Raw genomic sequence first — 18736 nt, forward strand, 5'->3', positions numbered from 1 at the left:
CCTCAGCAGCGCTGAGAGAGCAGAGGTGGCTGCTTCACAGCATCAGAGCCATGCCTCGGTGCTGCTTGGCCTGAGGTGTGTGGACTGTGCTAATTCCCAGATTCATGCTTTGATCCTTTCAAACAATTTTTAAGTCAGGTTGCTTGTGCTGTAATTTACATGTTATAATATTGATCCATTTTGGTATGTACTCTGGGATTTTGTTTGTTGCTTTCTTGTTTGCTTGTTTGAGACAGGCTTTCTTGTAGCCCAGGTTGGCCTTGAACTCCAAGTTCTAATGCCTCCATGCCCCAAGTTACAGATGTGTGCCACCATCCATGCCTTTAATTCTGTGAGTTTTGCTAAGTACCTGTACCATAGCCATCTTAACCACAGTCACGAACAGAACAGAGCTGGGCGTTCTCAGCGTAGAGCAGGATCTACATACATAAGGCATAGTAGGAACCTCAATGGGGGAGGGAGAGGATCACCCTTCCTCTAGAATTTCTTTGTGCCCCTGAAAGTCATTGATTAGTTCTTTATTTCAGGATGGTGTGTAAATGGAATCATGCAGTGTAATATAGCTTTGACTTGGTAGATTTGAAATTCCATTGCTAAATAGTATTCAAGAGACTATATTGATATAGCTGTAGATGTCCCAAGATTTATCTGCTCCATAGTTGAAGACATTGGGTTGTTTTCAGGTTGGCTACTGTAATAAACCACTGTAAACATTTGCACAAAGGTAATTGTAACAACATTTTTGGTTTTGGTTTTGGTTTTTTCCTCGGGTAAATATCTAGGTGCAGGTTTCTAGCATATATGTTGAGTGTGTTTAATTTTGTAAAAATCTGTCATATTGTTTACAAAGGAGCCTACAGGGTGTAATCGCATATGCCCTTGGACCTCTGTGAGTTTCAGGAAAGCCAGGGCTGTACAGTGAAATGCTGTCTAAAAAAACAAAACAAAGCAAAAACAGAAACCACATACACACATACACACAGCCTGCCTTTCTCTCTCCCCATGCTCTTTTCTAGTGATGGGCTCCTGATTTTGGCAGCAGCATGGCACCTGGGAGACAGCCCCTGCCTCATCTATTACTCTCTGATAACAGTGGAAGACAATGGTAACCAAATGTCAGATGCAGTCACCGTAGAGGTCACTCAGTATAACCCACCTTTCCAGGTAGGTAAAGTTACAAGGAGCCACACATAAAATTCCTTGACAACCACTGGGATCTTGGATTCAGGGATTCAGGTTTTGGGGTGTGTGTGTGTGTGTGTTTGTATTTGAGACAGGGTCACCTGTAGCCCCGCCTGACTACATAGTCAAGATATTCTGTCTCTTGTCTTCCAGGCTGTTGATATTATAGGTGTGTGCCACTGTAGTTTCCTGGGGTTCAATTTTGAGACCTTTATATTGTAGAAATCTAGTGTGCCTAGGGTATGACTCTATTGTTTGTATAACACAAAGTAAATCACCAGAAGACAGTCTTAACTAATTTTAAGTATTTAAACAGCAATTAAACACATTGTCTAATAACTGATACTTATCAGGAGAAACTATGGCAGCTGTAAAACATGTCATTTAACCTTATGTAGCACCTCATTCTCTTAAATATTTGTTTATTTGAGTCTGAGTCTCACTGTGTAGCTCTGCATCACCATGGAATTCACAGAGTGCTACCTACTTTTGCCTCCTAAGTGTTGGTATTAAAGGTTTGTGTCAGCAAGCCTAACCTTTGTGTGTTTGTTTATCCGGGTATTTGAATGCAAGTGCAGGTGCTTGCGGAAAAGGCAGAGGCCTTATATGTACTTCTGGAGATGAAGTCACAGTTGATTGTAAACCACCCAGTGGTGTGGGGAACTGAACTTGCGTCCTAAGCCAGACAACAAGCATTCATCACGGAGCTATTTCTCCAGCTACTAAATCTTTATTCTTAATATACTTGCTTATCTGAATAAGAAAATTTGTTGTTCTAACAGGAATAAATAAAATTTGTTTATTTCTAACAGGAATAGGTCTTACCATGTGTTTCAGTTTAGTATAATTGAAAATCATAACTCTGTTTTTATTTGTTTGTTTGTTTGTTTATTCATTTATTTATTTATTTGTTTATTTATTAAAAGGCAGGGTTTCTCTGTGTAGCCCTGGCTGTTGTGGAACTCCCTTTGAAGACCAGGCTGGCCTCAAACTTAGAGATTCCAGCCTAAGTGCTGGGATTATAGGTGTGAGCCACCACTGCCCAGCCAGCTGAGTGTCATTTTAAAATTTTAAAAAAGTACCAAAGAATATAAAGGAAACAGTTTAAGAATAAAGTGTCCTACAGTCTCATGGAAATGAAATGCTTTAAAAATTATTTTAGGAGACTAGAGAGATGGTTCAGTGATGAGGAGGATTTGCTGCTTTTACAGGGGACCCAAGTGTGGTACCCAGCCCCTGTGTCAGGTAGCTTAGAGCCACCTGCCCTACAGCTCCGGAAGAGTCTCTGTAGGTACCTGCATTTGTGTGTACATGTCCACATAGAGGCACACACACACATACTTAAAAATAATTTTTATAAAATTATTATTTTTTAGTACTAGCTATTGACTGTTAGTATTTCCTAAGTTTGTGTCTACCTTCTAGTTATAATCTTTTATTTTGGTTGGTTGGTTGGTTGGTTGGCTGGTTTTTCAAGATAGGTTTTCCCTGGCTGTCTGGACTCACTTTGTAGACCAGGCTGGCCTGGAACTCAGAGATTCACCTGCCTCTGCTGGGATTAAATGTGTGTACCACCACCGCCTGGTGCAATGAGTCCAGATTTCTAAAGACTGAAAAATGTCAACGAAGGGTGCAGAGGCAGGTTTGTTTGTTGGTTTGTTGGTTGGTTTGTTTGTTTAGGTATTTTGAGACGGGGTTTCTCTTTCTTTTGAGACTTGGTTGTCCTGGAACTCACTCTGTAGACTTCGTTGAAGTGTTTTAAAATTTTGCTGATGACAACTCAACAAATACTTTCTATGTGACAATTGTTTTAGTCCATTCATCCTTGCAGTAGAATACTAAGGTTGGATAATTTGTGAACTGCAGGAAGGTCTAGAGGTTCGAGGTACAGAGAAAGGTCCCAGCAGAGGTGGTGCCCATTGGTGTCTTGACTTAAAGGTGTGCAGGCCTGCCCAGCTGAGCCCTCCACAGACTCCACTTGTTAACATGGTTAGCAGGTCAGCATATGAAGTCCAGGGAGCACATGTGTCCAGGCCATAGCTGTGAATCCTCTTGTGTAGTGTGAGACTTTTACAAGGAAAATCAGTGAATGAGAATTTTACTGTTTCTGTGGAATGGTGTATAGACATGGTTGCAAAAATCACACAGATCATCCAGATGTGGTGGTGCACACCTGTAATCCTGGTACTCAGGGAGGCAGAGGCAGGTGGATCTCTCCGAGTTTGAGGCCAGCCTGGTCTACAAGAGAGCCCAGGACAGCCAGGGCTACGCAGAGAAGCCCTGTGTCAAAAACCCATAAAGAACACAGATAATTTTGTCCTAATTCTTACTAACTGTAATCCTAAACTTACCTTTCAGTCAGAAGACCTGATTGCATGTCGATTGATGGTGCCGAACTTTTCAAGCCAAATGACCTATCTTTACATGGAGAATGCCATCTTTGTCTGCTCCACAGGAACTGGGAAGTTTTCTCTTCCCCAGGAGAAAATTGTCTTTGATACACAAGGTACGTGGCTACTCTAAATGAAAAGATGGTTGTTTTCCCGCTGAATTTAATTTTCATCTTTGTCAAATTCAGTTTAATCATAAGTACAAAGCATCTTTTGGACTTTCTTGTTCTACTTTATATGCGTCTATCTGTTCACCAGTATTACACAGTGCTCAATATCTAATTCTTAAATTCAAGCACTTTGGCCAACTCATTAGCCATTGTTGGTAGTTTCTCTTTTATTTTACATTTTGCTTCTGGCATTTGCTATCTGCCAGTTAGAAACATTAATACTGTTTGCAGGAGCTGAATTCACAGCCAGGCTAAGTACCCAAGGTGGGCAGAATTCCCAAATTGTTATCTTTACAGGCAAAGTTAGTTTAAAAGTATTTTTTTTTCTTTTTCCTCAGAAGAGACCAGGCTGTCCTAATACTGGGAAGAGATTGACTTACTCTGAATTAACACTCTTTAAACTAATTTGTCGAGACCTGGGCAGGAAGAACCCCAGGGATCCAGCCTACAGTGCAGAGCGGATGAGTAGATACTGACGAGGGCACAGTCCTGCTAGGGCTATACAGAGGACAGTCTGGGCAGGATCACGGCTGGAGCCTGGCTGGGTCCAGTACTGTTCCTAAAGCTCAGCCGGCTGCCGATTGCTGGGATAGGCCCAACAGAGAAGACCATTAGTCAAGAAGCGAGAGGATGCCCTGGTGTGGGGATGTCGCCATTCTGAGTTGCAGAACAAAGATTGGGAGGAATTGAGGAGGGGCTTTGCTCTCTGTTCTCTTGCAGGGACGAGTTTTGGGGTGGTCGTTTGTTTGTTGTATAGGGACAGGGTACTGGCTGAGGCCAGGAGAGGGGCAGTCCCGGCAGCTGGGGTTACAGGGACTGTGATTCTCCCAGTGAGGCCACTGAGAACTGAACGTTTGTCTTCTGCAGACGCAGGAGGTGTTCATTGCTGAGCTACCACTCCTGCCCAGTTTGCCTTGTCTTTAAAGTGAAAAGACAGACTGCTTTATTGAGCAGCATCTGGGTCTTGACATTTTGTTGGAGTTTAAAATCTGGGGCCGAAGCATAGCACAGACTGGGGACTGAGGCAGGGGGGTGCTGTAAGCCCTCCAACTTGAGCTAGCTTAGGGAGCATAGTAAGACTATCTCCATAAAGAAACTTTTAAGTGTCATAAAGGAGACAGGATAGTGGGGGTGGTAGAGTTCAGGCTTTTTCTGTAAATCTTGGTGTATTTTTCTCAGGAGATGGCATTTTGGGCGCTGGCTCCTGTGGCGGTGTTCCTATCCTTTTCTCTAGGAACAGTGGTCTGGTGTCTGTCACTCCAAGGGAAAGTGTGTCCCTGTTAGCAGAAGACCTGGAAGACTCTTTGGCCTCTTCAGTTGGTGGACGGGGCAATGAGGTAAGGGTTCAAGGGTCACTTAACATTTGCTTCATCACAGCAGCAAAGGCACGTGACTTAGAGGCGCTGGGACAAATGTGTTTCTGGTCCCTTTCCTAGAACAGCTGTCTGTGGGTCTCAGCCATTCCTCCTGCTCTTTCCTCTGTGTCTCTGGGCCACATGTGTGTGTTGTCTCTGAGTCTCCAGCTTTAGAGAAGGACTGGGGACAGCTTGTACTTCCTTCTCCTTCCCCTGCTATGGGGGATGGTGCAGGCTGAGTATTGGTGTGCTTGCTGAGCCCAGGGAAGCATTGACTTGTGCAGCTGTGGGGATTTTGGAGCATTGACAGCATTGGTCATTTGATGTCACACACACCATCCAGCAGCTTTGGAAGGTGCTGGCTGGGCTAGTTTTCCTGTGGTCACCTCGGGAAGTCTTATCCTGCCATTTTCCTCACTGTCCAGACCCTAAGGACCTGCTGCCTGTGCCAGGCAGACCTTACATGGGCTGTAGGGTCAAACTCAGCTTGTCAGACTTGCACAGTAAGTGAGTGTCTTTATTCTCTGAGCCGACTCAGAGACCCCAGAGGATGAGTCCTCAGAGGCTTAATAAGATTAAAAATAAAGGAGCAATCAACTTTGTTATCTTGAAACCTGAGATAACTTTATCTCAAGTTAGGGGTTTTGAAACGACAACAAAAAATTCAGTCACAAAGGGCTAAAAATAATTCTTAGGGATTTTATTTTCATTTAAAGAGTATGAACTATAAAGACAAATTTTTTTCAGACAAGAAATATTATTTTGACACCAATATAACCAATTGTGTTTATCTTTCAACAAACTCCACGCCCTTAATTCCAGCACTCAGGAGGATCTTTGTGAGTTTGAAGCCAGCCTGGTCTACAAAGCGAGTCAAGGACAGCCAGGGCTCTGTTACACAGAGAAACCCTGTCTTGAAAAACAGTTAAACAAACAAAAAAATCAACAAACTCTAAAGCTGGTAATATTAGAATGTTTGCAAAGATATTTCCATATTTGCTAAAATATAAGTATTCTCTTCCACTGAAGTACACAACAAATTTGCATGTTTGGTTGTCATAAGACACTGGCTTGTGTGAAGCCTGTAAGTCTTTATGTGTATTGTTTTGTTTTGTTTTTAAAGGCAGAGTCTTAATTTGTAGCTCAGACTGGTACTGAACTCACAGCTTTGCCTCAACCCTCCCAAGCACTGGAATTACAGACATGTGCTGTCATGTCTAAACTTTATGTAGACCATTTTTATAATTAAAAGTTGAAGTGAACGAAACTGGTGATGATGGTGCCTGTTTTTGATCCTAGTGCTTGAGAGGCAGAAGCAGGTGGATCTCTGTGAGTTAGAGGTCAGCCTGGTCTACAGAGAGAGTTCCAGGTCAGCCACGATGGCACAGTGAGACCCTGTCTCAAAAAGAGGGGCGCGGAGGGGAAGCTAGAGAGATGGCTCAGAAGAGCCTTGGTTGCTTTTCTGGAGGACCTGAGTTCAATTCTAGTGCCATACAGTGGCTCACAAGCATTTGTAACTCCAGTTCCAGGAGATCCTGTTCTCCTCTGGCCTCTGAGGGCATTGGGCATAACGTGTGTACATAACATACATACATACATACATGTAGTCAAACACTCGTACACAGAAAATAAAAATAAATTTAAAAAACTGAAGTGAGGGCTGGAGAGATGGCTCAGTGGTTAAGAGCACTGTCTGCTCTTCTAAAGGTCCTGAGTTCAATTCCCAGCAACCACATGGTGGCTCACAACCATCTATAATGTGAACTGATTCCCTCTTCTGGCAGGTGTATATGCAGATAGAACACTCATATACATAAAATACATAAAATAAATAAATCTTAAAAAAAGAGAGCTGACGTGATTTGGCAGTTTATTCAGAATGTGATGTACTTTACCTCCTATTGATGATGTGGCTGAACAGTGGAACCGGTGCATGTCACTGCACACTTAGTCCTGCTTAATCATGTCATTCCCTGTGCTTGGTAATGCACGTGTGATAAACATGGGGACAACTGGAATAGCACTGACCATGATGAAAAAGCTCTGATTCTGTAGGGCTCTAACTGCTCATTGGCAACCAGCTCTGGGAATGTGGTGTTCTCTCACAGGGTCGTCCTTCAGCAAGTATGATTGACCCAGGGCCTTCACCACTAAGCAATAGCTTTTGTCTTTGCAGAGTATGATTTTTGAGACCACCACAAAAAATGAAACTGTAGCCCATGAAGACAAGACAAAACTGCTTAAAGCTGCGTTTCTTCAGTACTGCAGGTATAGCACATGCTTTTTCTTCTGAGCGTGCGTGCGTGCGTGCGTGCGTGCGTGAGTGTGTGTTCATGAAGTCCAGAAAAAGACATCAGATCCCCTGGAGCTGGAGTTACAGGCAGTTGTGAGGCCCGGGTCCTCTGCAAGAACAAGTCTCCTAACCCTCACCACCCCCACCGCCAGCACACACATTGGTGCACCCCTCTGTTGTGCTAATGGGTCTTGCTGTGTAAACCAGGCTGCTCCTCCTGGCTTGCCTCTCGGGGCTGGATTTATAAGCCTGACCGCTATGCTCAGCTGTCACAGCACACCCCGAAACAGAGCTTACTGTATGTGTGGACACGCTTTACTGATGCTTGCTGTGCATCAGTGAGAGCTAGATGTAGGACGGTGCCGTTTTGAGGAGGTCTTTCTGGGTGCTAGGATTCTATACATGATTATCTGAACCTGAGAGCCTCAGGAGGCCTCAGCCTCCATGGAAAGCAGTGACCACTAAAATTGGCAGTCCTGAAGACAGCGGACAAGGTGTCTCTCATAAAGTGTCAAAGCAGAGCAGTTGCAGATAGAGTTATGTGGGTGTTAGAAAGGAAGTAGCCCCTGCCCATAAGCTGAGGTTTAGTTACCACAGAACCTAGTGATTCTTCAGCCAAGCTCCGATTCTGCAGTTTGGCTGTTGGAGGTCAGGTCAGGTGGCAGTTGGGCAAGTCCCAACTGGGCTCTCATTGTGCCCAGATTCGAATCTGGCCGTTTCGTGCCTGGACCTCTAACATTTCTAGAGCCTTGGCTGGCCAGCTCTTTGCTTCCTGTAGTTTCTGATCGCTGCATTGACATTTGAGACAGGTAACCAGTTGGGGGCATCTGATGACTTGCAGGCTGTTGAGCAGTACCCCTGGCCTCTCCCAGCAGAAGCTAATGCTATACCGGTCCTTCCCCTGCTTGTTTCAACCACTTTGTCTCCAGACACCGTCAGATGCTCCTGGGAGCCACACATAATAGAGAAAACCTGAAAGCACTGTCTAATTCTTTAGCTTCATATTCTTCATATTATTTGGTTTTCTTTTTTTACTCAAAAAATAGAAATACAAAATGTTGATTAGAGTTTGGGGAAGCTTCTGTAATTATTGGTTAGCTCTTAAACAAATATGTCCCTACAGCCTGTAGGAAGATTAGGTCTCCAGCTGAATTCAGCCTGGCTCTTCATCCTTTGAGATCATTTCCGCCCTTTTTGTCCTGACTTCCTATCTTCACCTTTAGCAGATGAGTCTCCTGTGCAGAGCGCCCTGAAACTTAAGCACCTCGCGATCTCACTGGCTGTACCTGGGCTTGTTTGTATAGGACTAGAGTGTGCTTGGGGCACAGTGCCCTTAGGACTGTGAGGACTAGGTGTTGGGCCTGAGTCCACAGCAGAGGCATCATGGGCACAGGTTCTCATTTCAGATATTATCAGCACGCTTTCTGTCTGTGATGTCCTTTTCTTCATAGGCAGAGTTGGTTTGGTGGAATAGACACTTGGGAAAATCATGGCCAAGCCTTGCCAAGTCTGTCTCTTCCCAGAGCTGAGGCTTTGTACAGGATAGTTACTGATTCTGGCATTGTTCCTTCGTGTGGGGTTGAGGAGGGAAGTAAAGGAGGAGTTTGCCTAGCACAGCTGGGTCCTGACCTGCCATCCCACTCTGGTGTAGGGAGGGTGCTTGCTGCCTGAAATGGATTAGACTTTCAGCCTGTCTGCCTAAGACTGCCTTGCTAATGATCCGCAGCACTCCCTGTCCTGCCCAGGCGGGGGCACCGCTAGACAGAGTGTGGTATTCTGTACTGCCTGCTCCATCTTTCTAGAAAGACGTGGGTTATTTCATCTTCCACAGGTTTCTCTTTAGTGACAGGTTTGTTACGTGTACATGATAATGCAGCTAGCAACTATAGTTTTTATTTTGGTTTCTTGTGCTACCAAAACAAATTGCAGTAAACTCTGGGTACCATAAACTCTTATGGGGCTCACATCTGACATTGCATGGTCAGTAGAGCTGTGTGTCCCCTGGAGGTTCTAGGGAGCACTTTCATGCCTCTCCTTGCTCATCCTAGCAGTCATGGCCACTGCTGGGTTTGTTGACGCGTCTTTCCTATTCCGCTCTGCTGCCACACAGACTCTTTCCAGTGTTTGTCTGTCTTTTGTTACGTAGCCTCACTGGCCTAGAACTTGAGATCATCCTCCCTCAGCCTGGCACCCCCAGTGCTGGGCCTTCAGGCTTGGCCCCTTACCCTCAGCACATGACTGGATTTAACAGTTACATAATTGGATTTAGGGGTTACCGTAACGCTTACCCTAACTAATCCCTTCCAGAGGAACACACCTTGAGGTCCAGGTGGGCTTGAATGTGAGGTGCGGCCCACCTAATGCAGGCAGTTTGGGGTGTTTCCAGAGGATTGCCAGGTATGGAAGGGGCCAGAATAGCTTCAAGAACAGTGCTGCTGAGCCCAACACAGCTATTCCCTAGACTCCCAGGGCCCTGTGTGCATGCCTAAGGCCATCCCACCAGGAGGTTTAAGGAAGTGGGCTCTTCACAGTCAAAATGGTTCCTCCACTAGAGTTCTGAGTCACCACCAGAGTCTTCTAACTGTGTACTTGACGGTTAGAACTGGAGTGCATCTGCTCACCTCCTGGGGCCCTTTGTTCTGTGCAGGCAGGCCTTACATACACCACAGTCTGTGGGACTGTGTGTGTTTAGATCTGGTTCATCCCTTCTTTGTAGGCCAGATTTACCTTTATCTTGGCCTCATTGGTGGCTGGTTATTTTTTTCACGTCTCTGCCCACTTTAGAACAGTCCTGTTTTTAGGGGCTCATTGTCCTTCAGGCTGTTGCTCTGAAACTTCTTCCCCAAACTCTTCCCTGGGTGACTGGCTGGTTGTGTGTCAACTTGACACAAGCTAGAGTCATGAGAGAGGAAGGAGCCTCAGTTGAGGAAATGCCTCCATGAGATCCAGCTGTAAAGCATTTTCTCAATTAGTGATCAATGAGGGGCTCAGCCCAGTGTGCCTGGTGATCCCTGGGCTGGTGGTCCTGGGCTCTATAAGAAAGTAGTCTGATCCAGGCACACTGGGGCACACCTGTAATCGCAGCACTTGGGGAGGCAGAGGCAGGCAGATCTCTGTGAGTTCAAGGCCAGCCACGGCTACACACAGAGAAACCCAGTCTTGAAAAACCAAAATAAAAAAAGAAAGCAGGCTGAGCAAGCCATTAGAGGCAAGCCAGTAAACAGCACCCTCCATGGCCTCTGCGTGGCTCCTGTCTCCAGGTTCTGCCCTGTTTTGAGTTCCTGTCGTGACTTCTTTCAGTGATGGGCAGCAATGTAGACGTGTAAACAAACCCTTTCCTCCCCAGCTTGCTTTTGGTCATGGTATTTCATGGCAGCAACAGAAACCCTAGCTGGGACACCCCGTGACCTGTTTTCAGCTGATGCAGCTTCCCTGCTGAGAAGCAGCGCGTGCTCTGTGGGTGGCTGTTGCCCACTTCATCCTCCTTGGCCTTGCCCTCCAGAGAACCTTCCTGTCCTTGAGTGGCTTCCTTGTCTTCCTTGTGCATGGTGGTGTGTTAGTTCCTTTTCTCATTGTTGTGACCAGATATCTGACAAGAACAGTTTAAGATAGAAATGAAGAATTTTGTTGTAGCTCAGAGTTGGGGGGACCGTTCCATCACAGGGAATGGTGGGATGCGTGCATGGGGGCAGGAGCAGGAGGCAGCTGCAGTCGAGAAGCCGTATAGGGGTGGGCTTATTCAGTTCCATTTCACCTTCTTTTACTCAGTCTGGCAGTTGGATGAGTTCTTTCCACCGCATCCTCGAGAAAGCCAGAGATTTGTCTGGAAGGTGGTTCATGAGCCCGTCAGGTTCCCGTGTAACCTGCCACAGTTGTCTGTTCTTCTGTGTCTGAGCGTTGCCCGGGAAGGTGCCCTTGCTTGTTTACTGGTCTGCCTGCCAGCACTGGCTTTCTAAAGCTCAGGCTGAGCTCAGTGTCTTAGTCATTGTCCAGTGCCTGGCCTGTCAGAACATGTGTACTGATGAATTTACAGCTGCGCAGAGGCTTTCTTCCATGTAATGCTGTCAGCAAACCTTTGGGCTAAAGCCTGTCCGTGTGATTTTAACCTCACAGTTAATTTTCCTGTGGTGAATGTGGGAATGTTCTCCTCCCTTGTAAATTTGTGTCCCGTTTTCCTGCAGGAAAGATTTGGGCCGTGCTCAGATGATGGCTGATGAGCTCTTTTCCTCTCACACTGACTTGGATTCAGACTCAGAGCTGGACAGGGCTGTGACTCAGATCAGCGTGGACCTGATAGACGACTACCCAGCCTCAGACCCACGCTGGGCAGAGTCGGTCCCCCAGGGTAAGTCGCCTGATACATTATGATGAGGAATTAAAAACAAGAACACAAAATGGAGAAACATTCCTAAACTTTTCTAGTTTCTCAAGCAGTTGAAGATAACCTTCTTGGGCACATTTTGCAGGGTCCCCAGAACAGGTGGCCCTATGTGTCAGTTAGAAACTAGACTCTTAGTGGACACTGGCACAAGTCCATGATTCTCAGCATTGTCTTTCTAGAAGAGCTTGATGTGTTATCAGGGGTCTCTAGAGGAATACATGGTAGAACAATGTCTGCATATACATATATGTGAAAGTTGTTAGAGTGCCTTACAAGCAGTGGTCTAGCTAGTATAACAGTGTTCATCTATCAACAGAAAGCTCAGCAGCTCAGTAGCTGTTCAGTCCACAAGGCTGGATGTCTCAGCTGTTCTTCAGGATATGTCAGAATCTCAAGGAAGTGGGCTCTACTGCCAGTGAAGGAATGGACTTGCCAGTCAGAGTGAGAGCAAGCAGGCAGATGATCCAATTAAATAAAAACCTCTCACAGGTGTGCCCAGGAGCGTAGGTTTTTAGTTAGTTTCACATGTAGTCAGGCTGACAACGAAGACCAGCTAACGAAGGGGTGTTGAGAGGCGTTTCGTACTCACTTGGCGTACTCCATGCGCTGGCTACTAGGAGCTCCCAGGTGTTGGAGAGATTCTTGGTATTGAGAAGTGAGCACCTCACATCCCCTGTTGTTCCAGGTGACAAAGCCCTCAGGCTGCTCTGCATTCCCAGTTACCAGAAAGTGTCTCAGGTACAAATCTCTACACAGAGATCCTGCTTCAGTGAGCTTGGCTGAGCCTTACTAGGGATTTACGGAGTTTCCTTGCTGAGCTCACAGTGTAGGCCAGGCTAGCCCTGTAATCTCCTGCTTCCGTTGCCAAGATGTGAGATTACAAATGTGAGTTATATATCCAGTTCACAAACTCTCTGAGGAATATAAATAATGTTATCAAAGTACTGGTGCCTGCTCCTTTTAGACCCTCTTAACATGTTTCTTCTGTCAGCTACTGTTCTGAAAGTGGTTCTGTGCCTGACCTCGCTGCTGTGTTCTGACAGAGGCCCCTGGGCTCAGCAACAGCTCTCTGATCATTCTGCACCAGCTGGAGGACAAGATGAAAGCACACTGCCTCTTGGTGGACTTCCTGCATCAAGTAAGCCTCAGCTCCGACCTCTCTCTGGGTGTTGACTGGGAGGGTCCAAGATCATGTACTGGTGCAGAACCAATAGTTCCAGGGTCTGGGCACACATGTGGGTATCAGAGGACACCTCTCAGGAGCTCCTTCTTTCTTGGTATCATGTAGTACCTTTGCCCCCTGAGCTATCTCACCAGCCCAAGACCAGCAAATTTTAAAACAGAATCTCATACAAAGTTTATGCTGCTGTGTAAAAACGTGGGTTTTGTACATCGGTTCTGTATCATTAGAAGGACCTTGGTATTTTGGCCAGGTGGAAGTGATCAAGGACTATCCCTGTATACTGTATGGAGGCAAAGTCACACTGAAAGCCGTGTGCTGAGAGCTAGGGACAAATATGGACACACCTGCTTGTCAGAGGCCACAGGCAGCCAGGGTGTGGTCACATAGCAACTTGGAGGACTTAATGGACGCTTGGCTGCCAACAGCTCTAGTTTTATATGCAGACCTGATTCTGTGCTACCTTTTTTCTTCTGTGGCTTGTAGGGTTCTTTAGGAAAAAAAAAAAAAAAAGAGGTCTCACTGTATAGACCTGGCTGGCCTGGAATTCACTATGTAGATCAGGCTGACCTACCTCTGCCTCCCAAGAGATAGGATTAAAAGGGTAGGCCACCGTGCCAGCTCATCCCCATCACTTTTTCACTGAGTAGGACACATTGGCTGTCACAACCAAGGAACAGACACAACCCAGCGCTCTAAGGGAGTGCTTGTGTATTTGAGGCTCTCTCATTCTGAGTGGGGTGGAAAGTGATGGCCGTGGTCTCCGGTGTGGCTGGAATGGTCTCTGCAGAGCTGCGGCTTCACTCTAGGACTCCCTGAGCACTCCCTACTCACTGCTCTCACAGAGGTGCTGTGCTTTTAAATTACCTTTGAGAGAACAGGAAAATGAATTCCAGTTGTGTAACTGTAACTTTTACTTTAAGAATCATCAGCCAAGCCAGGTATGGTGGCACAGGCCTGTAATCCCAGCACTCAGGAGGCAAAGGCAGGTGGATCTCCAAGTTCTAATTAGCCAACCTAATCTATAGAGTGAGTTCCAGGACAGCCAAAGCTACACAGAAAAAAACCCTGCCTTGAAAAAAACCAAAAACAATTAAAAAAAAAAAAAAAATCATCAGCTGGTCATGGTAGCACATACCTTTAATTCCAGTACTCGGAGACAAAGCAGGCAGATCTCTGAGTTCAAAGCCAGCCTGATCTACACAGTGAGTTCCAGGCCAGCTAGAACTGCATACATAGTGAGACCCTGTCTCAAAAAGGAAAAAAAATAGTCAAATGAACAAGTAGAATGAAGACAGATCACTGTAGTGAAATGCCCCACAGCTATTAAGTCTTCTATAAATATGAAATATCAAGATGCTAGCAGACAAAGCAAAGCTCAGAGCCTCATGAGTGTCTCTGCATGACCCTTTGTTTTGTGAGGGTTTAGAGACTATTTGCAAGAGGTTTTTGTTTGTTCTTTGAGTCAGGGCTTCATGTAGCCTGGAATTTGTAACCACAGCCAGCTTTGAACTACTGGTTTAACTGACTTCTACTGGCTGAGGCCTCTTGTGTTTTTTAAAAAGTTGTCTGCTAGGGTGGACAGAGACAGGACAAAGTGGGGATAGAAATCAGGTCACTAGTTAAGGACAGAAGTGATAAGCGTGGAAAGTGGTTCTGGCCCAGCAGAGTTGAACAGTTCTTGAGTGGGGTGTGAGGATTGAAAGAAAAATTAATAAACCAACACACTACACATGGGGTCTGTTTGAGAGGGCAGCCACTAGAACTGTCACACACCGGTTTCCGGTTTATTCCAATGAAGGGGTTCATGCAGAAGTCAAACTTGTTCACCTCAATCACCTGTCTGTGTGATCCTCACACTGGCAAAAGGTGTGACAGAACACCTGCCTATCCTGTCTCCAGGTGAAGGCCAGGGTGAAAACAAGCAGCTCTCCACAGGTCTCCCTTTTTTATGTTTTAAAATTGACAATAACTTAAGAGCTATGGAGCAGAAAATTGTGCCTGTCTTAGGTTGTCTCTCTTGAAAGATATATTCTTATCCGTCTGTCATTGGTACGTGAATTCCATCATTCATGCCCTGTCTTAGGTTGGCTATTCTTCAGAGAGATCTCACTGGTCTTTAACTACCAGCCTCCGCTAAGGTAGTCATTGGAGTTTAATCTTATGCAGATCAGCTTTAACATTAATAAGCCAAGTCCTATAACACTCCATAAAAATGACTTAAAAGATGACCCCTTATCTGAATACCAAGCCTGAGAAACATTTACAGGAACCATAATAAAAGGCTGTCGAACAACCAGAACGAACCTGTTGTCCATTTGAAAGCTTAGAAATAGTTTGTTAGTTTACATTGATGGCAAAAAACATTAAAGTTTGAATCTTGTATAACATTTCCAAACAACAAAGCATGGCAAGCTCGCAAATATAGGTCTTTTAAAAACCAGAATCAGACCAAAGTCCTATAGTCTTTTTCATTCTTGGGACTTGTCCTGATTACCAGATCAATCAAGTCCAGTCACACTGTATCTAAAAAGTTTCTCTTAGGAGCAGAATGAAACAAAGGTGGGTCAGGAGGATAAGCCCAATACAGCTCTCCAATCACCATCAGGACAGAATTCACCATGGTCAGCAGCAGGAACATCCTGGGGAGCATCTGCAAATCGCGCCAGCCTTTCTGGGACCCACCTGGCTTCTTCTGTGTCCTGGGAAAAACAAACATGCCCTCTTCCCCATATTAATACAGGGTCGGGGCCCTGCCATATTCCAGTAATTGGACCTTTTGTATTAACTAGCCTCTGCTTCATAATATGGTGTTAGAACACGCACAGAAGATACAGGCAAGTGCAGCCATAATAATGGTCCTTCTTGCCACAATACAGCAGTTGGAGTATGAACAGTAGCCATAATATATGCACCCCATTCTTTTGAATAATCTGTATATTGAACATGTTGTTTTTCGGTAGCTAATTCTATCTTTTGCAAAGCATCACAAGCTTCTTTGTTAAGTTCCCTTTTTGACAAAGGATCAGCCTGTCCTTTTAAAATGTCAAAAAGTAGTTTCAGCTCTCCTGTAGTTAACTTCAAATGGGTCTAAGCCAATTAATATTACCTAACAACTTTTGAAAATCATTTAAAGTTTTTCGGTTGTCTTTCAAATACAAATAAAGTGGCTCTGTCTGCACCTTTTCTGGTGCAACTACTGAAAACCCTGATTCTTCAAAACTTGTTGTAAGTGTGCAAAAGCACTTAATAAAATCCCCTCATTCTTATGAGCCATTAAAATATCATTCATATAATGAATAATATACACAGAAGAATATGCTAGTTTTAAAACAGTTTGAGCCACAAATTTTTGACATAAGGTTGGACTATTTGCCATACCTTGAGGTAATACAAGCCAATGATACCTCTTCGTAGGTCCTTTATAATTTACTAATGGCACGCTAAAAGCAAATCTTTTACAGTCTTGGGGAGCAAGAGGAATAGTATAAAAACAATCTTTCAAATCTAGAATCATCTTAAAAGTATCTCTAGGAATAGCAGGAGGGGAAGGTAATCCCGGTTGCAAGGCTCCCACTAACTCCATGGTCTCATTTCCTTTTCTGAGATCTTGTAAAAGTCTCCATTCTCCTGATTTCTTTTAATAACAAAAATAGGGGAATTCCAAGGTGAGTTTGATGGAGCAATATGGCCAGTATCAAGTTATTCCTATACTAACTGCTCATCGGCTTTAATTTTCTCAAGGGAAAGGGGCCACTGATTGACCTACACAGGAATATCCGCTTTCCATGTTATTGGATCTGTGTGGGGTACAGGTTGTTCAGTGACCTCCCCTAAAAAATAACCCAACTCTTTTTTAACATTTCTTGGGGTAGGTATTAATGGCTGAGCTATGCCTTGTCCAAATTTTCCTAATCCTGAATTTGGTAAATGTCCTTGATGAAGCATCTGATTGGTAACTACATTACTAGGACTGTAAAGAAACACTCCCATGTTATTCCTCACGCCTCTACCCCACAGATTCACAGGAAGGCCAGGAACAATGTATGGTCTAAAGGTTTCCTCATGTCCTTCCTTATCCTACTAGTTAATTCATCACTACTTTGTTTAGGACATTGGCTTTGTCCAGTCCCTTGTAAATGTGTAATAGAGGATTGTTTAGGCTATTGCATAGGCCACTGATCAGCAGTTAAGACAGAGACATCAGCTCCTGTATCCAATAACCCTGTAAATTTTCTTCCATTAATTTGTAACACTAGTTCAGACCGATTGGGACCAATAAGTATCAGAGGATCCAACACCTGCAGCTCCTTTCCTATCCTTCTTACTTGCATTTTTTGTCTGAACTTGGGGAAGCAATATTAATTGGGCTAATCTTTGACCTTGTTTTACAGAAATTCCATTTGGAGAGTGTGTCATAATTTTTATTTTTCCTTCATAATCCGCACCAAGAGCTACTAAAATTGCCTGCATAGTAGTACTACTTCTTCCTAATAATAATCCTACAGTCCCCCTAGGTAATGGACCATAAACTCCTTAGGTAGGGCCTGCATCCCCATTTCAGGAGTTAATACTGTGTAGATGGAGGAATTGAGGTTCAGTCCTGCGCTATTTGTGGTTGCTCTACAGATGTCCTGAGTGGATTTCCTTGCTGAGGGACAAAGTTCTGTAGCACCCCATAACATAGTTCTGGGGCCTGGGATTGGCCCCTTTTCCAGTTTCCCTGCATTAAACAGTTTCCTGCAACATCTCTTTTAGACTTATATTTGTTAGCCTAATGCTTTCCTTTTTTACATCTTGGGCATAAACCAGGTTCATTTTGACTCCCTTCTTTCTTACCAACATTAGGACAATTTTTTTCTTTAATGTCCCATTTACCCCCAACCATAACAACTTATATATGCTCCATTCTTCGGGCCTTTCTGTTGCTGAAATAATATCTCTTTAATAGTCTTCCCTCATAGGGTGGCAGCCATAGCTACTCCTTGAGTATAAGATGGCTTGATGTCAGAACATAACCTAATATAGTCAGAAATATTTCCTTTCTTCCTAAAGGGTCTCAAAGCCACTTGGCAGGCACTGTTAGAATTCTCATAGGCCAATTGTTTTTCTACTAATAATATCAGAATATGTATCTCCTACAAGTCTGCTTGTTGCTTGCGTTGCATTAGTGTTGCCACAAAATCTTGAAATGATTCATCAGGTCCCTGGCAGATTTTAGACAAATCCTCCACTTGTCTACTGTTTGCGGAATTTATTCCAGGCCCTTCAGGCAGCAGCATTTACTTGAGCATAAACAGCCACATCAAAATCCAATTGCTGTCCAGTTTTCCCTGTAGGTTCCTTCCCCAGCAAGCATGTCGTAAGTTACAGGAACTCCTTGAGCTCAGTTGAGTTCAGCTAAAACTTGACACAGCTCTGCAAATTCTGACTTCCATAATAAATAATCTCCTGATAAACATGCTCTTGCTAATTGCTTCTATTCCCCTGGGCAGAGGGCCTCAGTAGACAAGGACTCTTAACAGAGCTTGAGTAAAAAATGCTGTAGGACCATATTGAGCACGTGAAATGTTTAATTCTTTTAATTGTTTAAAAGGTATAGGAGCATGGATTCTCACCATAGTACCCTGTCCATCAGGTTGGTCTATAATTGGAAAGCCTTTATAAAACTCAGTTCTATCTTCACCATTCTGCCTAGCTTGTTGTAAAGCAGCTTGTAAAGGGGATACAGTTGCCCACATAGTGGGCAAAGGAAAAGGTCCCTTGTCTTTGGAATGACAGCAGC

The 18736-nt window shown here is 44.5% G+C and overlaps 1 protein-coding gene across 1 annotated transcript in view; it reads left to right on the plus strand.

The window, feature by feature from the left end:
- Positions 1-18736, plus strand: part of Nup133 (nucleoporin 133) — a 52225-nt gene that overhangs the window by 13983 nt on the left and 19506 nt on the right. The window contains exons 9-14 of the mRNA XM_055617572.1: positions 1017-1164; positions 3541-3688; positions 4922-5079; positions 7274-7365; positions 11572-11735; positions 12815-12909. Coding sequence (XP_055473547.1) covers positions 1017-1164; positions 3541-3688; positions 4922-5079; positions 7274-7365; positions 11572-11735; positions 12815-12909 — 805 coding nt within the window. The remainder of the gene's footprint in view (positions 1-1016; positions 1165-3540; positions 3689-4921; positions 5080-7273; positions 7366-11571; positions 11736-12814; positions 12910-18736) is intronic.

The sequence above is a fragment of the Psammomys obesus genome, unplaced genomic scaffold (assembly GCF_907164565.1).
Source record: "Psammomys obesus unplaced genomic scaffold, mPsaObe1.curated_primary_1811, whole genome shotgun sequence".
Lineage (NCBI taxonomy): Eukaryota > Metazoa > Chordata > Mammalia > Rodentia > Muridae > Psammomys > Psammomys obesus.